This window comes from Ictidomys tridecemlineatus, chromosome 4 (assembly GCF_052094955.1).
Source record: "Ictidomys tridecemlineatus isolate mIctTri1 chromosome 4, mIctTri1.hap1, whole genome shotgun sequence".
Lineage (NCBI taxonomy): Eukaryota > Metazoa > Chordata > Mammalia > Rodentia > Sciuridae > Ictidomys > Ictidomys tridecemlineatus.
This window is the reverse complement of record NC_135480.1, coordinates 73,040,959-73,058,784: the sequence shown is the minus strand read 5'-3', so window position 1 is coordinate 73,058,784 and position 17,826 is coordinate 73,040,959. Positions and strand designations below refer to the sequence as shown.

The 17,826-nt window shown below is 36.6% G+C and overlaps 1 protein-coding gene across 14 annotated transcripts in view; it reads left to right on the top strand.

Moving 5' to 3' along the window:
- Picalm (phosphatidylinositol binding clathrin assembly protein) overlaps window positions 1–7,439 on the top strand; it is a 100,135-nt gene extending 92,696 nt beyond the window's left edge. For 13 of the 14 annotated variants that reach the window (XM_021725158.3, XM_013357661.4, XM_078046815.1 and 10 more), the window contains 2 exons: window positions 4,755–4,857; window positions 6,098–7,439. In XM_021725158.3, the coding sequence (XP_021580833.1) occupies window positions 4,755–4,847 (93 nt within the window). In that variant the 3' untranslated portion in view covers window positions 4,848–4,857; window positions 6,098–7,439. The remainder of the gene's footprint in view (window positions 1–4,754; window positions 4,858–6,097) is intronic. The other variant, XM_005323282.4, reaches the window with a different exon arrangement.
- Window positions 7,440–17,826: the final 10,387 nt, after the last annotated feature.

Here is a 17,826-nt window from a genome sequence, read left to right as displayed (position 1 = left end):
AGAAAGCATGGAAATGGACTGACCATCTAACATTTACCAGAAAAATTTCTTTTAAAAATATCGTTTGGGGGCTAGAGATGTAGCTTAGTGGTAGAGCACTTGCCTAGTTTTCCTGAGGCTCTTGGTTTAATTCCCTGCATTACTCTAAAAATTAATTATTAAAAATATAAATTCTGGGGGTTAGGGTTGTGACTCAGTGGTAAAAATTGAAAAAAAAAAAGTAAAAAGATCAAAATCTTTAAAAAGAGAAAAGAAAATTTAATTCTCTCCCCACCCCCACAAAACAGCATTTAGCCAGTGCTGGGGGCAGAGCCCTCACAACCTAAACACCTCTTAAAGATTCTACCTCTGAATACTGTTACCATGGCAATTACATTTCAACATGAATTTAAAGGGGACAGGCATTCAACCTACAGCAACTCTGTACCCTCAGTATATGTGTATTTATAGATTAATATATTTCTATAGCAATTGTATATTTACATACATTAAAAAACATGTTAAATATGAACTTTTTTGTGATACCAGGTGTTGAACCCAGGGGTACTCTACTACTGAGCTACATATTTTTATTTATTTGTTAGTTGGGGAGGTACTGGAGATTGAACCCAGGGGCACTAGACCACTAAGCTCCCTCCCCAGCTCTTTTTAGTTTTTCTTTTGAGACAAGGTCTTGCTGTGTGGCTCAGGCCCTGTTTTTAAATGGTTACTTTTGTTTTTTAAAGAGAGAGAGAAATTTTTTTAATATTTATTTTTTAGTTTTTGGTGGACACAACATCTTTATTTTATTTTTATGTGGTGCTGAGGATCGAACCCAGTGCCCTGTGCATGCCAGGCGAGCGCAGTACCGCTTGAGCCATACCCCAGCCCAATAGTTAACGTTTTAAAACAGAAAAGTTCTAATTTCTTCTCATGCCACTTTGGAGGTCATTTTCAAAATTTAACTCTTTTTAGCTGGGCACAGAGGTGTATACCTATAAATCCCAGTGGGTTGGGGAGGCTGAGGCAGGAGGATTACAAGTTCAAAGCCAGCCGTAGCAATTTAGTGAGTCTCTAAGCAACTTAATGAGATCCTGTCCCAAATTAAAAAATATAAAAAGGGCTGAGGAAGTGGTTCAGTAGTTAAGTGCCTCTGGGTTTAATCTCTAGCACTAGCCTACCCCCAATAATTTTAACAAATTTTAGAATACTTATATGAAACAGGTAAGAGATGTTGCCTGTACCTAAGGAGTCTAAAGGTGAGTGTAATTTGGAAACACAAGAAACTGGTAGATAAAGGCCCCTTAAGAGAGACCACAAGTGTTGAGAACACAGAGGAAGAGCAAGAGCAATGCAGACTCAATAACATTTGAGCTGGACCTCTTATGTGCATAGATTTGATGGTAAATGCTAGGGATGATTGAATTAATATTTGAATTACTAATTTATGCCAGGCAATATGCTGAGTATTTACCATTTAATACTCAAAACAGCCATAAAGGGAGATTTAAAAAATTAGTTCTTTTTGCAACACACTCTTCAGGCAAATGAACTGTATCCATTTTTCTCTTGAGATGATGTTTTTGTTTCTTCAATGAAGACATAAAATGAGTCTAATCAGTACTGGATTTTCTACTTAGGCTTTTGGGTGACTGAAGAATTTAAATGTAAAGATGTAGCAAAGTGGCTTCTCTAAAAATTTGTCCTAAATATAGTCTTTTTTATCCTCTCCCAAGCATTTGATTGTACCAGTCTTGCTTTATGAGACTACTGTTATTTTCTTGTTTTAACCTGAAATTTTCTCTTCCACCTTCATTCTTAAATGTGTGTGTGTGTGTGAACTATAATAGAACTATAATGAAATTAAACCTCATAAAACAATATTTCTATTTATGTGGTATAGTCTGTAAATAGAATTATATATTTTTAAAATTTCCTTAAGTATGTTTGTCTTTATTAATATGGGATTTCTGTACTATTTTTACTATATTAAATACAATAAAAATCTTTACTCTGAAGGTAAAAGCAAAGATTTTTGGTAACAATAAAATATATTTTTTCATGTATAAATATATAAACATATATAGTATGTATATAATTTTAAAAGACTGATTAGTGTGGTGGAGAAATTTCAAAAGTTTCCATCTTCAGTGTCAATTTTTGTATCTTTATTTGTACTCTGCTCTTGTTTCTCAATATAGGAGCAGTAAGATTTAACAGCTTTTGTTTGAATATCGTTAGTTGTGATATAAACCACTTTGATTTGAACAGATTGATAGTTGTACTAATTTTTTAATCTGTGAATTTTGGGATAGAGAATATTATTTGAAATTAATGTGTAACAGGTGGTGTTTTGGGTTTGTTTTATGCCATTTTTATGTTCCTTAGCAACCTTATAATCATGTTCTTTAGTTTATTCAAAAGAATGATAAATAAAGGGAATGTCAGTTGCCCTATATGGTGGCACACTCCTGTAATGCCAGTGATTGGGAGGCTGAGGCAGGAGGATTGTAAATTTGAGGCCAGCCTGCAACTTCATGAGACCCTGTCTTAGAAAAAAGAAAAAGAAGACTTTTAAGTAAAAGAAGTTTAGCTTTCAAATTTCAGGTGACTTTCAATCAAACTTTTAAAATCCTGCTGTTTCTGACCCATTGGAATCCCACTGTCCCTTTAGGGTCTTTTATTTTACTTGATGAGTAATATAAGCAGCCTCTTCCTTTCCTTCTCTTTTATTTTCTTGCTGACTACTTTCTCACCAGTGCATGTATGTCTGTGCTTTGGTATTAGTGCTGGAAAAGCAGGATAGGACCAGGTAGTGTCTCGTGTCCCGGTCCTTAGAACTGTACAGTAGTCACACCAGTCTGGTCTATGGATTTGTCTGTTTCAGATGGATATTTATGACAAGAAACTTATTGCAGGTATATTAAGTGTAGTTTTCTCATTGGTGGCATCAATCTTGTTTTAATTTGCTAAATGCTTATAGTGTGTGTGTGTGTGTGTGTGTGTGTGTGTGTGTGTGTGTGTGTGTGTTGGTCGATCTGTCTTACCAATTTAAGAGACTAATAGAGTTTAGTAGAAATTAAAAACCAATACTTTTTCCCAAGGAAATTTGATCTTGTTCAACATTGTTTGTCAGCTTCTTGGACTTCTCTCTAGCAGCTCGCTCATGTAAAATATATCAAAGAATAATCTTGTCTGTTTGGTCTGCATTCTTCAGGGGCATCTGCTTGTGGGGCTATCAGGTCTTCAGATTGCTGCCCTAAGGAAATGAGTGATTTAAGAAGTGTGTTTTAGTGTGAAGCTCTCATAGGAAATTTGTGATTTGGGGTGCAGTCTATAATGAGCAGGGTTTATTGTTTTAACTTTAAATGAAAGAAAATTTATTTTGGAGAGAAACCCAGTTAATAATGGAGATACGTGTGAATGTTGTCTTCCAGTTGAATAACTAATGACTACTTGGAGTTATCCCACTTCTGAATGGGCTTTCATATGTAGGCTGCAGAGGGAAGATGGGGATCTCTCTCCAATAAAGTTATACTTTAGTCTGTCCCTACATGGATGATGTTTGAAACTTCAAGCCCATATGCTGCCCTTTCTCCCATCTGTAGCTCCCTGCATGATTCTGTCATCTTCTTTATTGTCTTTGAACATTTATTTCTGAAACAAAGATTGCTTATACTGGTGATGTAATATTTGTGAAAACTCATTATCTATTCATTCTTTATAGTGCTTTTCTTTTGCTTTTGTTTATTTTTTAAGTAAAAATGTAGAAAAGAGATCATTTTAGACCACCATAGAGGTTTTTATGGCTTTAAATTCTTTATAGGATTTGAATGTTGGAAGTATGAAGTGAAACTGTTTCCACTGTGAACTTTGATTTAATGCTTAGTTGAAATAGCTCATTTCAGAAGAGTCCTATGCTAGCATCCTGTGCAATCCTGTATAAAGGGAGAAGAAGAATGAACAATTTGCTCCAAACTAAAGTTCCTCATGTTGGCTTTAAAATACTCATAAGTCAATTTGGTGAAAGAGATACATATATGAAAATTAACATCTTGGTTCTTCAGAAGTATCTTTTCTTTGGGAGATCACTAAAGATACGTTACTAAATTCATTGGTTTCACTACCTTGTAATATATTAAAGGATGGTCAGATTCTAAGAATCAATAATATGAAGTGTTCCCCTTATTCAGGTGCAGTATCTGGACTTTCAGACTAGGTGAACTCCAAGATCTCTTTCACCTCCGACAGTGTGCATGTCAGCTGCAGATTGTCTAGATAAATAGGCAGAAGACAACTGCATTTATAAGAAAGGAAGGAGAGAGTATTGCTAGATACGTTGGGTCTGAACTAAAGTCAGAGTTCATACAACATTGGACAGATAGCCTGGGCAAAGGAAGCTATCTTTACTCAGTGTAAACACATGCATATGCATGTGTTTATGTATCCTGTCTCCTGTACCGCCCCACCCTCCCACACACTAAAGTCTTAATCACAGGTCAGTTTATATTGACCTTTTTGAGTAAAAGACTTTATTTCTTTGAAGTTTCAGAAACATGAATTTGTTTTCTGGAAAACACATGCCATTGGATACCCTTTAACTTGACATGTGACTAAAACTTTTGTTTTAATTCCATTTTCTACAAAGGCTACCTTTATATTTATTAAAGGTGACAAAACAAAAACCACTTCTTCTTTCATTACATTTTCTGCTTTCATGTTCTGTCATTCTGAGATCTTTTTTTCTTTCCCTCTCTCTGTCTTCTTTCCCCCAGCTGTCGGCAGCATCCAGCCCCTCCAGTCACAGTCCTCACAGAGCTTCAGGAAAGGACCCTTTTGCAGAGCTCTCTTTGGAGGATTTCTTATAAATCACTTTAGGTATTGCTGCTTGTTGGGGGAGATGGGGACTTAAATACTTTTTAAAAATTTACCAAACATTTACTACAATTCGCTCTTCTCCTCCTCTGTTTCTTTAAAGGACTCTAGGTTCCCTTTTTTTTTCCTTCTCTGCCAACTCCTCTATTCTTTAAATGAAGAATAAAAATAGGTCAAAATAGGACATAAAGAGAAACAACTTGAAAAAATATCTTCAACATAATTAGAAGTTATGAAATCAAAGGACCGTCTTACATATTGAAGCATCCACTGCTCACAGCAAATGGATACGATCAAATATCACCCTTAAAAATTAGATATTTTAGCAAATCTTCAAAGACTTGTAGAGAACACCATAATTTTAAACATTGTATTAGAGATTAACTGGGAGCATCTTTAGTTTTAACCAGGATTAATTGTGAAGGATTCATTTCAGTGATTTCTTTTATGTGTGCCTTTTCATTTAAAAACAGTCATCTATTTATTTATTTTGTAAACAGCTTGGTTTTAAATTAAGAGCAAAGGAATATTTAGGCCCTTTCAACTAGAAGGATTCTGCATATGATTTACAGTGCCTTTGTTTCCTGGAAGACAGTATATTTTGATCTTCTTGGTGCTCTGGCCCTCAGTTTACATTTACCTGCTAGATCTTTATGAGTTTGTACTCTTCTTATTTGGCAAGTTAATAAACATCTACCTTATTAATATCTTTGGATAGGCAGTTTTAGAGAAATCATGAGGGAAGTTACCTTTGAGTGAACATTGATTGATTCCCTATTGAAAAGTATTTCTTTATAGATTTTACAGATCTTTATTTATATTAGTAAAGATATGGTTTAGTCAGCATAACATTCTTCCTTTTATTGTCTATAATTTTATATCATTTGGAAATTACATTTTGATTTCCCAAATGATATTTTACATGGAATATTTGTGCTTATGTAGATGTTTTGAATCTGTCATAGAAAAATAGCTCATTGGTCTTCTTTCTTTTCTTTCCCCCAAGCGTACCTTAGATTTAGTATTTAGATATTTGGAAGTCTGTTCCTGTAATTATACTTCAAATATTGAGTTCAGGCACAAAAGTCAGTAAGACTGATTTTGTTTTATAATTACGTTTTGTGATAAGTAAACTCTTCTGGCCCATTTAATAACAAAGTCCACAAAGAATTTTTATTTGTGACAAGACATTTCATAATGCAATAAATTAACTTACACATGTCTTTTTCTTTTTCTTTTCCAGATACAGTTTATGTAACTAGATAAGAGAGAATGGAATTATTCCAAAAAGACAAGTGCTCAAGTGGCGAATCCTTACTTCCAGCAAAATCCAAACTGCTGTCTCTTAAACTCTTCTTCCATTAGAATGCTACAGTAACCCAGTGAAGGCCCACGAAGGAAATTGGGACTAGTTTTAGAACGTACCAATACACTTTATAAAGCCAAGAATTGCCATGATTTAAGACTAAGCTCTGTCTTTTTGGTGACTAACCCTTCAGTTCTTTCAATTCCTATTAATACCCATAATCAATAACCTACCAAGAAAAGCCCTTATTTGGAAAGTGTGAAATTTGTATTTGGAAAAGCTGCCTGGAAAGAAGAGCTGTGTCCTTTACTGTAATTCAACAGGACTCATTGGGGGATCAAAATCACAGTTCTTAATTATGCATTATTTTTCTTTTCTCCAGTACTCAAAGTTACAGAACCTTAATTGAAATTAATTTTTCTTTTTAAAAAAATTTATATTCAGTTTGCAGTAGACATTCCTTAAGTATTTGTATTTATTTATGATTATCAATTTTACATAACATTAATATTATATCAAACCTCCTTATGAAAATGAGTATGGATGTACACAGTATGTTTGATTTTTATCCACAAGAATGAATCTGATTCAGAATGCTTTTCAGCTGACATAAAGAGCACTAAATATCTTAAGGCAAGCCCACAGGTCTGAATCTCAGTCTCTGTGGGTTTTAGGGAAGCATTACAAATGCATTAATCCTTATAGTCAATTCTGTGCCTAGGATTTTGCAAGGGAACAGTTCACTGACTAGGAAAAGCACTACATTTTAAATTCAGCATTAGTGCATTGGGAAGGATCTTTACTGCTTTGTGCTTGGCATGTCATTATTTTCCATTTGACATTAGGGCCTTTCCAAAATGAATGTGAGGAATTGCTTTCACTTCAAGACTTTCCTTCTTTTCAGTAAAACTCTAGGAGGTGTTATTGGGGGAGGGGAGGGGGGAAAATCCTTGAACTTTTTATTTGGCTTGTGCCATGTTATGATCATGTACCTTTTAAATAAGGGGAAATAGTATCTTTAAAGTTAATGTCTAGCCAAGAGTTTAGTTAATGAAGAATTAAACTGCACTGTTGATCGGTGCTTTGTGTAAATACATCTTAACGCTTGGGTTGAGAGGGGCCTTAAGAAGGACAGTTTGTTGTAGGAAAGCAATTCTGTACATGAGTTTAAGCATACTTGTTGCATTGTCTCTGCAGATTCTATTTTTGTTTACAATATTAAAATGTATGTTAGCAAAATGGGTGGATTTTCAAATAAAAAAATGCAGCTTCCACAAAACTTGGTTTATGATATTCTGGTCTGAAGTGCATTTTCTTTTTTTCTTCTATTTTCTTTTATCATCAGTATCATCATTTGTTTGCTAATAAAAGTGTACCAGGTGATTATATTTGCCGATTTAATAAAATATAGAATTTGTTCTATTTCAATTTCTAAAAAGATTAATCTTTGCAGTTTTGTAACTTCTAGGCTCTTTCCAATATAAACAAGTATTTATTAAAATTATTCATTTTTGCCTGTAATCAGGTAATTTTAAGGGAGAAATGCTTTTGAGTTACATATTGGTGCATATGATTATGTCTTCCAAAGAAACCTTTGTATCATGTTGCATATGGAATAGTAAATAGAATTCAGAGTATATGATGGATTAAAAGCATTGATAGTAGCTACATAATATTTGCTATGGTTGGAAAAATGTAACTTTAGCCAGTGTGCTTTGTTAATTTTACTGGCATTTCTGCTTCAGCTGAAAATTTAAGATAATATCAAGGTTCTTCTCTTGTTTGTCATTATCCACAAACATATTCGCAAATTCTGAAAATTCACTGATGATGCAGAGATTTACTGCTCAAACTTCTATAAAACAAAATTTATTCATTCAGAACAAATGTGGCTCCTGTATGCTAGTAATGACTGAGTCACAGAATATGTGGACCTGCCAAAGCACTCAGCCAGATAGCTTCCTCTTGCCTTCCAAGAAAGAAGCCACCTCAGCAGTCTCTACAACCAGTCTAGATCTTTGTTTTGCCACACTCATCCTTTTGTAAAACTGCTCTGAGTAACCTCTGAGAAGAAAGACTTCTGTATTTTCCTCTCTGCAGCTTCTCTCAGAAAGCCTTAAGGTCATTCTATGGTAGTATTAAGAAATGATGTTGTATTTGGAAATGAGGAAATGTTTTCTAAGTCTCTAGCTGGGATTTCTAGCCTACTGTTAGCAAAACCACTTAGTAAATGTCCATTAATTGTCAACGTAGTATACAGGTGTAGTTTTTTTTTTTAATATTTATTTTTTAGTAGTAGTTGGATACAATACCTTTATTTTATTTATTTATTTTTATGTGGTGCTAAGGATCAAACTCAGGGCCTTGCACATGCTAGGTGAGCCACAACCTCAGCCCTGTAGTTTTTTATGTTGTATGGAACTGCCCACATTGTCAAAAGTTGTGTAAGATTTTTTTCTAGAATATTTCTTTTGAAACAGATGTGACTTTCTTGAGGCAGAGTGTGTCATACCAATTATAGGCAGACAGAGAAAAGTGAGGGTAGAAAAAGTTTTATGGGAACTTATGCTTAATAAGCTTTTCTTCTACCTGCTAGAAAAGGAAATTCCCCCCCCCCCTTCTTTTTTTTTTGTGCTGGGGATCTAACTTAGGGCCTTTTGCATGCTAAGGAAATTAGCACTGAGCTTTAACCCCAGCCTACAAAAGCTAATTTTAAAGACAGTTTTGAAGTAAAAATTTTGTGAGACTTACCTTGGGAACAAAGCAATGGTCCTTTTGAGCCTTTCCCAGTCAAGCACCCTACATACTGCCTCTGAACCTGGATGCTTGTTGTCTTCTTGTGCTTCTGGTAAACAAGCACTGGATTATCATACACTTACCTAGAAGCAAAGAGAAAGAAATATAAGAAGTAAATAGCTGCCTACTCCCCACCATTCATCTGGACTCCAAGCTGTTTAGGAACTTGGTTTCCTTATTTGAAGAACCCTTTATCTGGAAGTATCAAGCACACCACACTAGTACTGCCAGCTAGCATAGTTGCTGTCCTAGAAAGCACAAAATAAAGTCTGCATCTCTGGTCATTTTTGTCTCGAAGTAAGGTAAGAATTTAAAAGCATTTCACTTCCTTATTATTTATTGAAGGGCAGCTTGAAGGTCTGAACAGAGGAAAAGCACTGCAGTTGAAGGGAAAAGACTCGCTGGGAGATCCCAAGAAACCCAGCAATTTGGTCTAAGGTGGGTGCAAGGATTGTTTCACTCATTGCTTGGTACTCATAACAATTATCACCAGAAGCTAATGTTTTAAGAAACTTAGAGTTCATCATGGGATACCATGTGTTAGTTTAAAAAAAAAAAAATGAGGAACTGAGGGTTCACTTGGTCATACAACGGTAAAGTAAATTAAACGATTATGATACTGGCCTAAAAGAAACAGGACTAGGAAAGGAAGACTAATAATGGGTGCTAAAATATGCCATAAGAGTAGCATTTCAAAAGAGCAAAATAGCCAGGCGCTATGGCTGACACCTGTAATCCCAGCAGCTGAGGAGTTAGGCAGGAAGATCAAGAGTTCAAAGCCAGCCTCAGCAGAAGTGAGATGCTAAGCAACTCAGTGAGACCCTTTCTAGAAAAATACAAAATAGGGTTGGCGATGTGACTCAGTGGCCATGTGCCCCTGAGTTCAATCCCCAGTGCAAATAAACAAACAGGGAGTATAGTTCAATGATGAACAGGTCCTGCACTGAAATATATGTAAAGTAAGACTGTTGAACAAGATAGTTTTACCAGTACCAAATACCTGTTGTGGGGAAGGGTGAATTCCTTCCAGTATACATAAAATAAATTCCACACAGTGAAAATGTAAGGATTATTAAGATTAAGAAAATAAAGGTAGTTTATCTGTAGTCAAATAGGAAAAGTAAGAGAATATGACAGTGTACCAAGAAACAGTAACAATGAAAAAAGTTCATCTTTAATAGTAATTAAAAATTGAACTGAGAACAAAGTGGCATTTTCCAAGTGTAAAGCTGGTCTGAGTGTTTTAGTATGTATCTGTTTATGGTTAAGGAAATTGAGGCCTAGAAAGAGAGTCACTTACTGTGTCATCTTTAACAACTCAGTGGCTGAATCTGTGTGGCTTGTATCTGGCCGCTTTCATAACCACTCTGCATACTGGTATATGTAGGGTATGAGAGTTTGTGCCCTTAATCCAGTAATTTTCACTTTCAGAGAATTTACTTAGATAAATAATCTAGGGATGAGAATTTGTGTTGCATGGAAGAAAAATTAAAAGAATTTATGTTAAGGGATAGGAAATCAAATTCGTGGGATAAATCATGCTGCCTAAGGCCACCCCTCAAGAACATTCCTGCAGTACAAAATAGCCTTGGTCTTGGGTCTGTTTGCATCAACAAACAGGCTTTATTTTAGGTCTTTATTGACTATAATTGACAATCAGAAGCAGTGTGTTCTACCAGGTTGTGCTTATTCCCAGGCCAACCAAAGGGAGAATGGGTTTATCTCTCTGAGGAAGGGCTATTAGTCACCCAACAGAAAAGGGTCTTCTACTCACCAGCATTATTTTACTGTCTTAGAGAAGATTCAAGAGCTAAGTGGAATTTTCCAGGTCTCTTGACTGATGTGGGAAAATAACAAAGCATGTTTAAACTTCATCAATGAACTTTTCAGGCATAGTTTCTTGGTTGCAAGATTTGTTTACATGTTTCACAAAGTTTCCTTACTTGATAAGTTTCTGCCCAAATATCACTTTCTGAGAAGGGAAGGAATAATCTATTGCATGATGAATTGTCTTATTGTTTCCAATCCTTTCCCTTTGTCCTGGGCCTTAAATGCTGGAATACTTCAGTGTATCTGTACCTCATTGCTTATCAAATATTTGATATAATCAAAAGCCTCAACAGTCCAAATCATTCTCAGACTTCCATTCTTGATTCTTCTACTCAGGCCAACCTTTCACTATCTATTAATAGAATTTTGGGATTTTCTGCCCCTTTGTTTGCACCTCTCTAATTTGCTTGTTCAACTCCTGTCTTTCCAGGGAGAGAAATACGGTAGCTTTGATCATTTTTAGCAGCACGGTAAACTGGATAGTCTTTTCAGAAAGCCATTAAAAATGTTGGATCTTATGCCTTGAAAATCTATCTCCGGAAATCTAAAGTATAGAAAAGACAATGCAGAATAATAATAATCCCATCACAGTGATTGAGATTTCTAAAGGAACAACTGTTAGATAGGGCCAAAGATGAGTGTCAAAGAACACCTCCATTATTAAGAGATTTTAAAGGATTGGTGGAGACCAGAAAAGAACAATGAGAGCTGGAAGAGGAGAACCAGAGAAAGGATTTCAAAGATATAATTGAAGGAGTAGAGAATGATTGGCACAAGTGAAATAAATATGAAAAATTTCATTGGATCCATTGGTTTTCAACTTGAACCTTAACTTTAGCTAAACTGCAGGATAGATAAGGGCAGAAGGTTACAAGGGCAAGAAAAGATGAGAAAATGCAGATATGAAAGAAGCTTGGTTGTGAACTAGAAGAGGTAAAGGACAATCTGCAAAGGTCATATGGGCTGGAACAAGAAGAGTTGAAAATGAAAGTGGATTTTCTTTGTTCACCCACTCAAACTAAATGCCCAGTGGTTCTAGGTGTGAGAATCAAGAAACAAAACATAATTTTTCCTTTCATGGAGCTTATTTTTGGGGGGAAAGTAGGCAATGTACAAATACTTTACAACAAGTGATGATAGTACTATACGAAAAACAGGTTAGAGAGAGATGTGAGCACGTAGAGAGAGATGTGAACACGGTATGGTTTGAATAGGGTATGAAAGGAAGACCTTTGAATAGAAGCCTGAATGAAATGAGGAAGCAATGTGGTAAGATGTGGAGAGTGGCTCCTGCAGATACAAGCAGAACAAAGGGCAAAAGTCTAAAGGGGATTGTGATTGGTTTCTCAGAGCAGCCGCAAGGTTGCCAGTGAGACCTAAGCGATGTGATACAGAGGAAGCTTGGTGGAAGCTGAGGTTTGGGTGGCAGGGGTCCAGGGCTTTCTAGGTCATACTGAGGCTTGGATTTCTTCCTGAACTGGAAAGACACTAGATATGTTGAGCAGAGTATTGTTTTAAAAACTAAGTTAAAAGACTCTGACTGCTATACCAGAAATGGACAATAGGGAGAAAGAACAAACAGGCAAGCGAATCAGGAGACTATTATAAAAGTCCTAGGCATGGACAAATCTTAAGACTCTGAGAGTCATAGCTAAAGGAGCTGGCCAAAGGTAGATGGTCAAGACAGGCTGCAGAATCAACAGAGACGGGAATGCTGAGGACTAGAAACGAAGCAGGAGATTAAAAGAAGCAAATGGTGGGCCTAAATATGAACTCGAGGGACTATTTGCAGATATTCTTGTCTCTTGAAGTGCAATCTCTTTCCCCACAGAGAGTCTTTCAACTGAGGGAAACAGTTCCTACTTGGTGAGACAGCACAGAAGGAAAGGTACAGACTTTGTAGCCATGCTGTGAGTTTAAATGCCAGTTTGGGAAGGTTAATTAATTTTCCTGTGCCTTTATTTCTTGTATACAGTATGTATGATAGTAGTGCCTAGTCAGTAGGAAGGTTGTATTTATTTGATAAATGGAACCACTTAGAATCGACTGGCAAAGGTTTAACATAATTACTGGAGGTTTTGGTGGGGAGGGAGTGGAGCTTGGGATTAAACCTGGGACCTCCACACATGTTAAGCAAGTGCTCAACTACAGTTTTTTTTTTTTTTTTTAATGGGATATAGAATAGCTTATGGTCAAGAGCCTGGATTCTGAAGGCAAACCATATGTGTTCAAACAGCTATATTCCTAACTAGGTGGGCAATTGTGGGAAAATACTAAGTTTACTTTCTGCCTGTTTCTTCATCTGTATAATGGTGATAACTGTAGACCCTACCTCATAGTATTATGACAGGATGATATATGGATAGTACATATAATGAATACATTTAAGTGTTTGTTGTTGTTAGTATTACTGAAGAGTTTTTTTTTGACTTTGTTTTGTTTGGGTACTGAGGATTGAACCCAGGGGTACTTTACCGCTGAGCCATATCCCCAGCCTTTTTATGTTTTGAGACAGTATCTCTCTTGCTAAGTTGCTTCTGCATCAGGATTTTTGCCTGCATTTAAGATTTTAACTCTATTGGGGTTTGTTATGGTTGTATATAACAGAAAACCTACACTAACAATGATTCAGACAAAATAGATGTTTATTTTCTTTCATATGTAAGTCAGCTGGCACAGCTGGTGACCATATTTATGTGTTAAGTTTCTTATCCTTAAAGGTGTTACTCTCATTTGCACACTCCAGTGTGGCTGAGCAGCATAACTACATTCCCAACAGCAGGATGGAAGAAAGTGGGGAGGGGAAGAGATGACTCCAAATTTGTGCATAACTTCTGTTCATATGCTGTTGGCCAGAACTTTGTCACGTGGAAGAAAAACAACTGGAAATTGAATCTTTAGTTTGGATGGCCATGTATTCATTGAAAACAACTATATGAAAACATTCTTACAGAAGGTGCAAAATAGATTAGCCACCATTACCATTAGCCATACAATTTTTATTAAAAAAAATTGTCAATTTTATGACACTTTTTTCTCATTAATGACTTCAAAGCCCTGCCATGTCAGATACTGTAAGTTGAGATTGGGAAGTCCTAAAAAAAAAGAATTACAGTTTTAAAATTTAAATATTTCAGTGAAAACAAGATGTCAAAAGCTTAAAAAATGAAAAGTGAGCAAACCAAATTGTTATTGCTGGATAAATGTAATAAAGCACTGAAGTGAAACAGCCAAAGAGCATCGTAGATCCAAGCTTAATTATCCATTTGCACAAGACTCTCAAATGAGATGATGGAATATGCCATCTCTCAGTTTGGTGGCTGAGGGCTTTAAGGTAAAAATATCTCACTGGCTTTATTTGGAGCATTCTTACAGAGGAGAATTCAACATAGTTAATTTCATCCCTCTTTTGTTTTTTTAAAGAGAGAGAATTTTAATATTTATTTTTTAGTTTTCGGCGGACACAACATCTTTGTATGTGGTGCTGAGGATTGAACCCAGGCTGCACGATCACGCTTGAGCCACATCCCCAGCCCTAATTTTCATCCCTCTTAAGAGGAAATTATTGCTAGGGCTAGCATATTTTTTATAGCTGAGATGATGGCACTAACCTAAGCAGGCAAGAGGTCAACGAATTGACTCCAGGACTTGAGGAAAGAAATACTGACAAAACCTTGTCCAGAGAATCTATTTGTGTCTGCCATTACTGTAGAATTCATTTGCTATGCTGGAAATCTGAAATGTTTCTATTTAAAGAATCTTTAAAAGTATCACTGATATTTGAAGAATGGAATGACCTATAACATAACCAGTCTAAAGAGTCATGTTCTAAATAAGCAGCCTTTCTGGGAATTTGAGCCTCAAAGTCATAGGAATGGGAAATGGAAATAACTTAATTCAATCAGAATCACTAATATTTAGAAAGCCAAAGTTGCCTGAGGTCATGTTTCCTGGCTTAAAAGCCTGTTGATTCCAAGAAAGAGAGAAGTGTTGTGTTGACATCTAGTGAGACCAAGCAGGCCTTTAACAAACAGCCCTTTATTGCCACAAAAAAATGCCCTAGCCTCCTGATTCCCTGAATCATCCCAGTGCCTGACTACAGGGCTCAAAAAGAAACAAATGCCCTATGTGTATGTGGTGCCCTGTCTTATATACAAGCATTTTGGAGCTAGTTTGACGGCTCCTCTTAGGGCCCACAGGTCCTCAACTAGGGGACAGCTGAGAAGGTGTACATGGGGCAGGCCTCTCAGTAAGAGTGTAAAGAGTTCATCTGTCACCAGAGACTAGGTAGCACCTAGCATACTTTGATCACAGTCACTGCTCTGTGCACCTTCACAGGAACACACTGCAGGCAACAAAATATCTTTGGCTTTGTTCCCAAAGTCTTGAGATTACTGTTAAATGTTAGTAGTTATTTCAGCAGCCATATAATGCATGTCTGCTGTGTTCAGATTACAAACACTCTAATCTAAAAAATAATCCTGCAATATAGAAATTAGGCCCATACATTCGCAGGTAAATGGATGGAGTTGGAGAAAATAATGCTAAATGAAGTTAGCCAGTCCCCAAAAACCAAATCTCTGACATAAGGATGCTAATTCATAATGAGGGTGGCAGGGGAGCATGGGAGGATTAGACAAACCCTAGATAGAGCAAAGGGAAGGGAGGGGGCATGAGGGTAGGAAAGATGTGGACATCATTACCCAAGTACATGTATGAAGATACGAATGGTGTGACTCTACTTTGTGTACGACTAGAGAGATGAAAAATTGTGCTCTATATGTATAATATGAATGTAATGCACTCTGCTGTTATATATAACAAATTAGAATACAAAATAATAATAATAATAAAAGAAATTAGGCCCAGAAAGTACAGATGAGGAAAACAGTTTTAAAGAGGTTAAGTGATTGCCCAAGATTCAGAGACAACTAGCCTGACTCCAAGGTATGTGTTTTCCATATTATGCCTCTACATCTTTTTAATTTTTTAAAACCTATCTAATTTCCAGCATTTAGGGCATATGTAATGGTGATAGTTTCTCCAAAGAGCTGTGTAGCTATACTCCTACCTAGTCCCTGCTCCCCCAAATCTAAAATAACAACACGCAAAGCTCACATGCTTGGTTATTATTCTGAGAACTGAAACCCACATAAAATCTACCTAAACTCATTTTTATATAAAAAATTTCCAGACCAATTACTAAAGGTGTTTAAAGTAGAATAACTGGAGTTAACCACATGAGATCCCTCACCCAACATACCTGAAATAGCTTGTCCTGTGGTCCTCTCTTTCCTCTGCTTGCTATTGCTGAAGATCAAAGAGCAACAATGGTGGCTCAGGCTCTATTACAGGGATATGAGCTCCTTGAGGAAAAAGGCAAAGTTTATCCCTAAAGCCTCACACAGTACCAGGCTTGAAAGACTTGTTCCATAAATGCTTTGTTGGATGAGTTTATTGAGATTTGCTTTGCAATGTAGACATCTAGCAAAGCTATAACTGTTGAGCTCTTTAGAGTTTGGGTTGTGTTCTGGTCAGTTTTTGCTTTTCTGTGATGAAAAGAATAACTTAAAGTCATGTCCCCAGTGTCCTACAGTTACAATTAGTGGATTAATCCACTGAGGAGACCACAACTCTCAATCTAATCATTTCATCTCTGAAAATTTTTGCATTATCTTACAGTTTTGGGAGGGAACACCTCATCTAAACCATAGTATTCCACTCCTGATCCTCAAAAGCTCATGCCTGTCACACAATGCAAAATACATTTAGTCCATTTTCAAGAGTCTCCATAATCTTTAATTCCAGCATTACTCAATAGTCTGAGTCTAAAATCTCATCTGAGATCCAAGGCAAACTCAGCTGTGAGAGTAAAGATAAAAAGCAAGTTACATATATCCAATATGTAATGGCACAGAATAAATGTTTCCATTCCAAAAGAAAGATATAGGGGCATAGAATGAAGGGATGGACTAAAGCAAGATCAAAATCCAGCTGGATAAATGAGTCCTGTAGCTCCACATCCAGCATTTAGGGCATATGTTATGGTGATGATTTCTCCAAAGAGCTGTGTAGCTATACTCCTACAGTTTCACTGGTGGCAGCCCGCTTGGCCTCTCTCTTGGCTTATCTGCTCTATTCTTGCAGCTTTCCTTCACAAATTCCTTAGTTACTGGCATTTCTTAATCTTGGGGATTTCCAGCTTCCTTCATGCATTATCCCCAGGCACCCCATAGGAACTCCAACCTTGCTACACTTTGCCTGCCCTCCCACGCCTTCCTTTAAAATCTCAGTAGAAAGTCTACATGACTCGTAACTCCAGAATCCTGCATTCCTGCAGAACCAGCACCATGTGGTTTATGCCAGGGTCTGCCACCATCTCAAGCAGTAGGAGTGTGTTTTGGGGGTATATATTTCATCCCTGGTGAACAGAGCTTGGTCTCTCTGCTTCCTGGTTGCCATATCCTGAGCTACCTTCCCCAACCATGTACTTCCATCTTGATCTCAGAGCTATGGAGCCAGCCAACCTTGGCCTGAAATGTGAGCGAAAATAAACTCTTTCTTCTCCTCTGTTGTTCTTGTTAGGTTCTTTGGTCACAGCAATGAAAGAGCTAGCTAAAAAGAGATTGGTTAAGAAAACCCTGCAGATTTATTCTATTGGTACGACACTCCCTTTTCCAAATGATACTTTTTTTTTAACTATGAAATCTTGGCAGCAAACAAGACTTTTAGTCATTTGATATTTTCTTCTGCTGCAAAATCACGTTGTAAAGAACAAACTACTACAACTAACAAATTATGCCAGAATACTAACATGTGCCTGGTTTGTTTTAATAATCTCATGGACCAAGCTTTCCAAGTGGGAGAGAAAAAAAAAAAGTCAATTTCTGCTGAGCTACTGAAATCAATGGGCTATCATGTGGACTTTGCTTTCTGTTAGTATTAGATGCTCTTTGGTTTGTACCAGTGGGAAGAATAAGGTTTTTTCATTTGCTTTTTGTTTTTACAATGCTGGGGAATCCAACCTGAGGTCTGAGGGC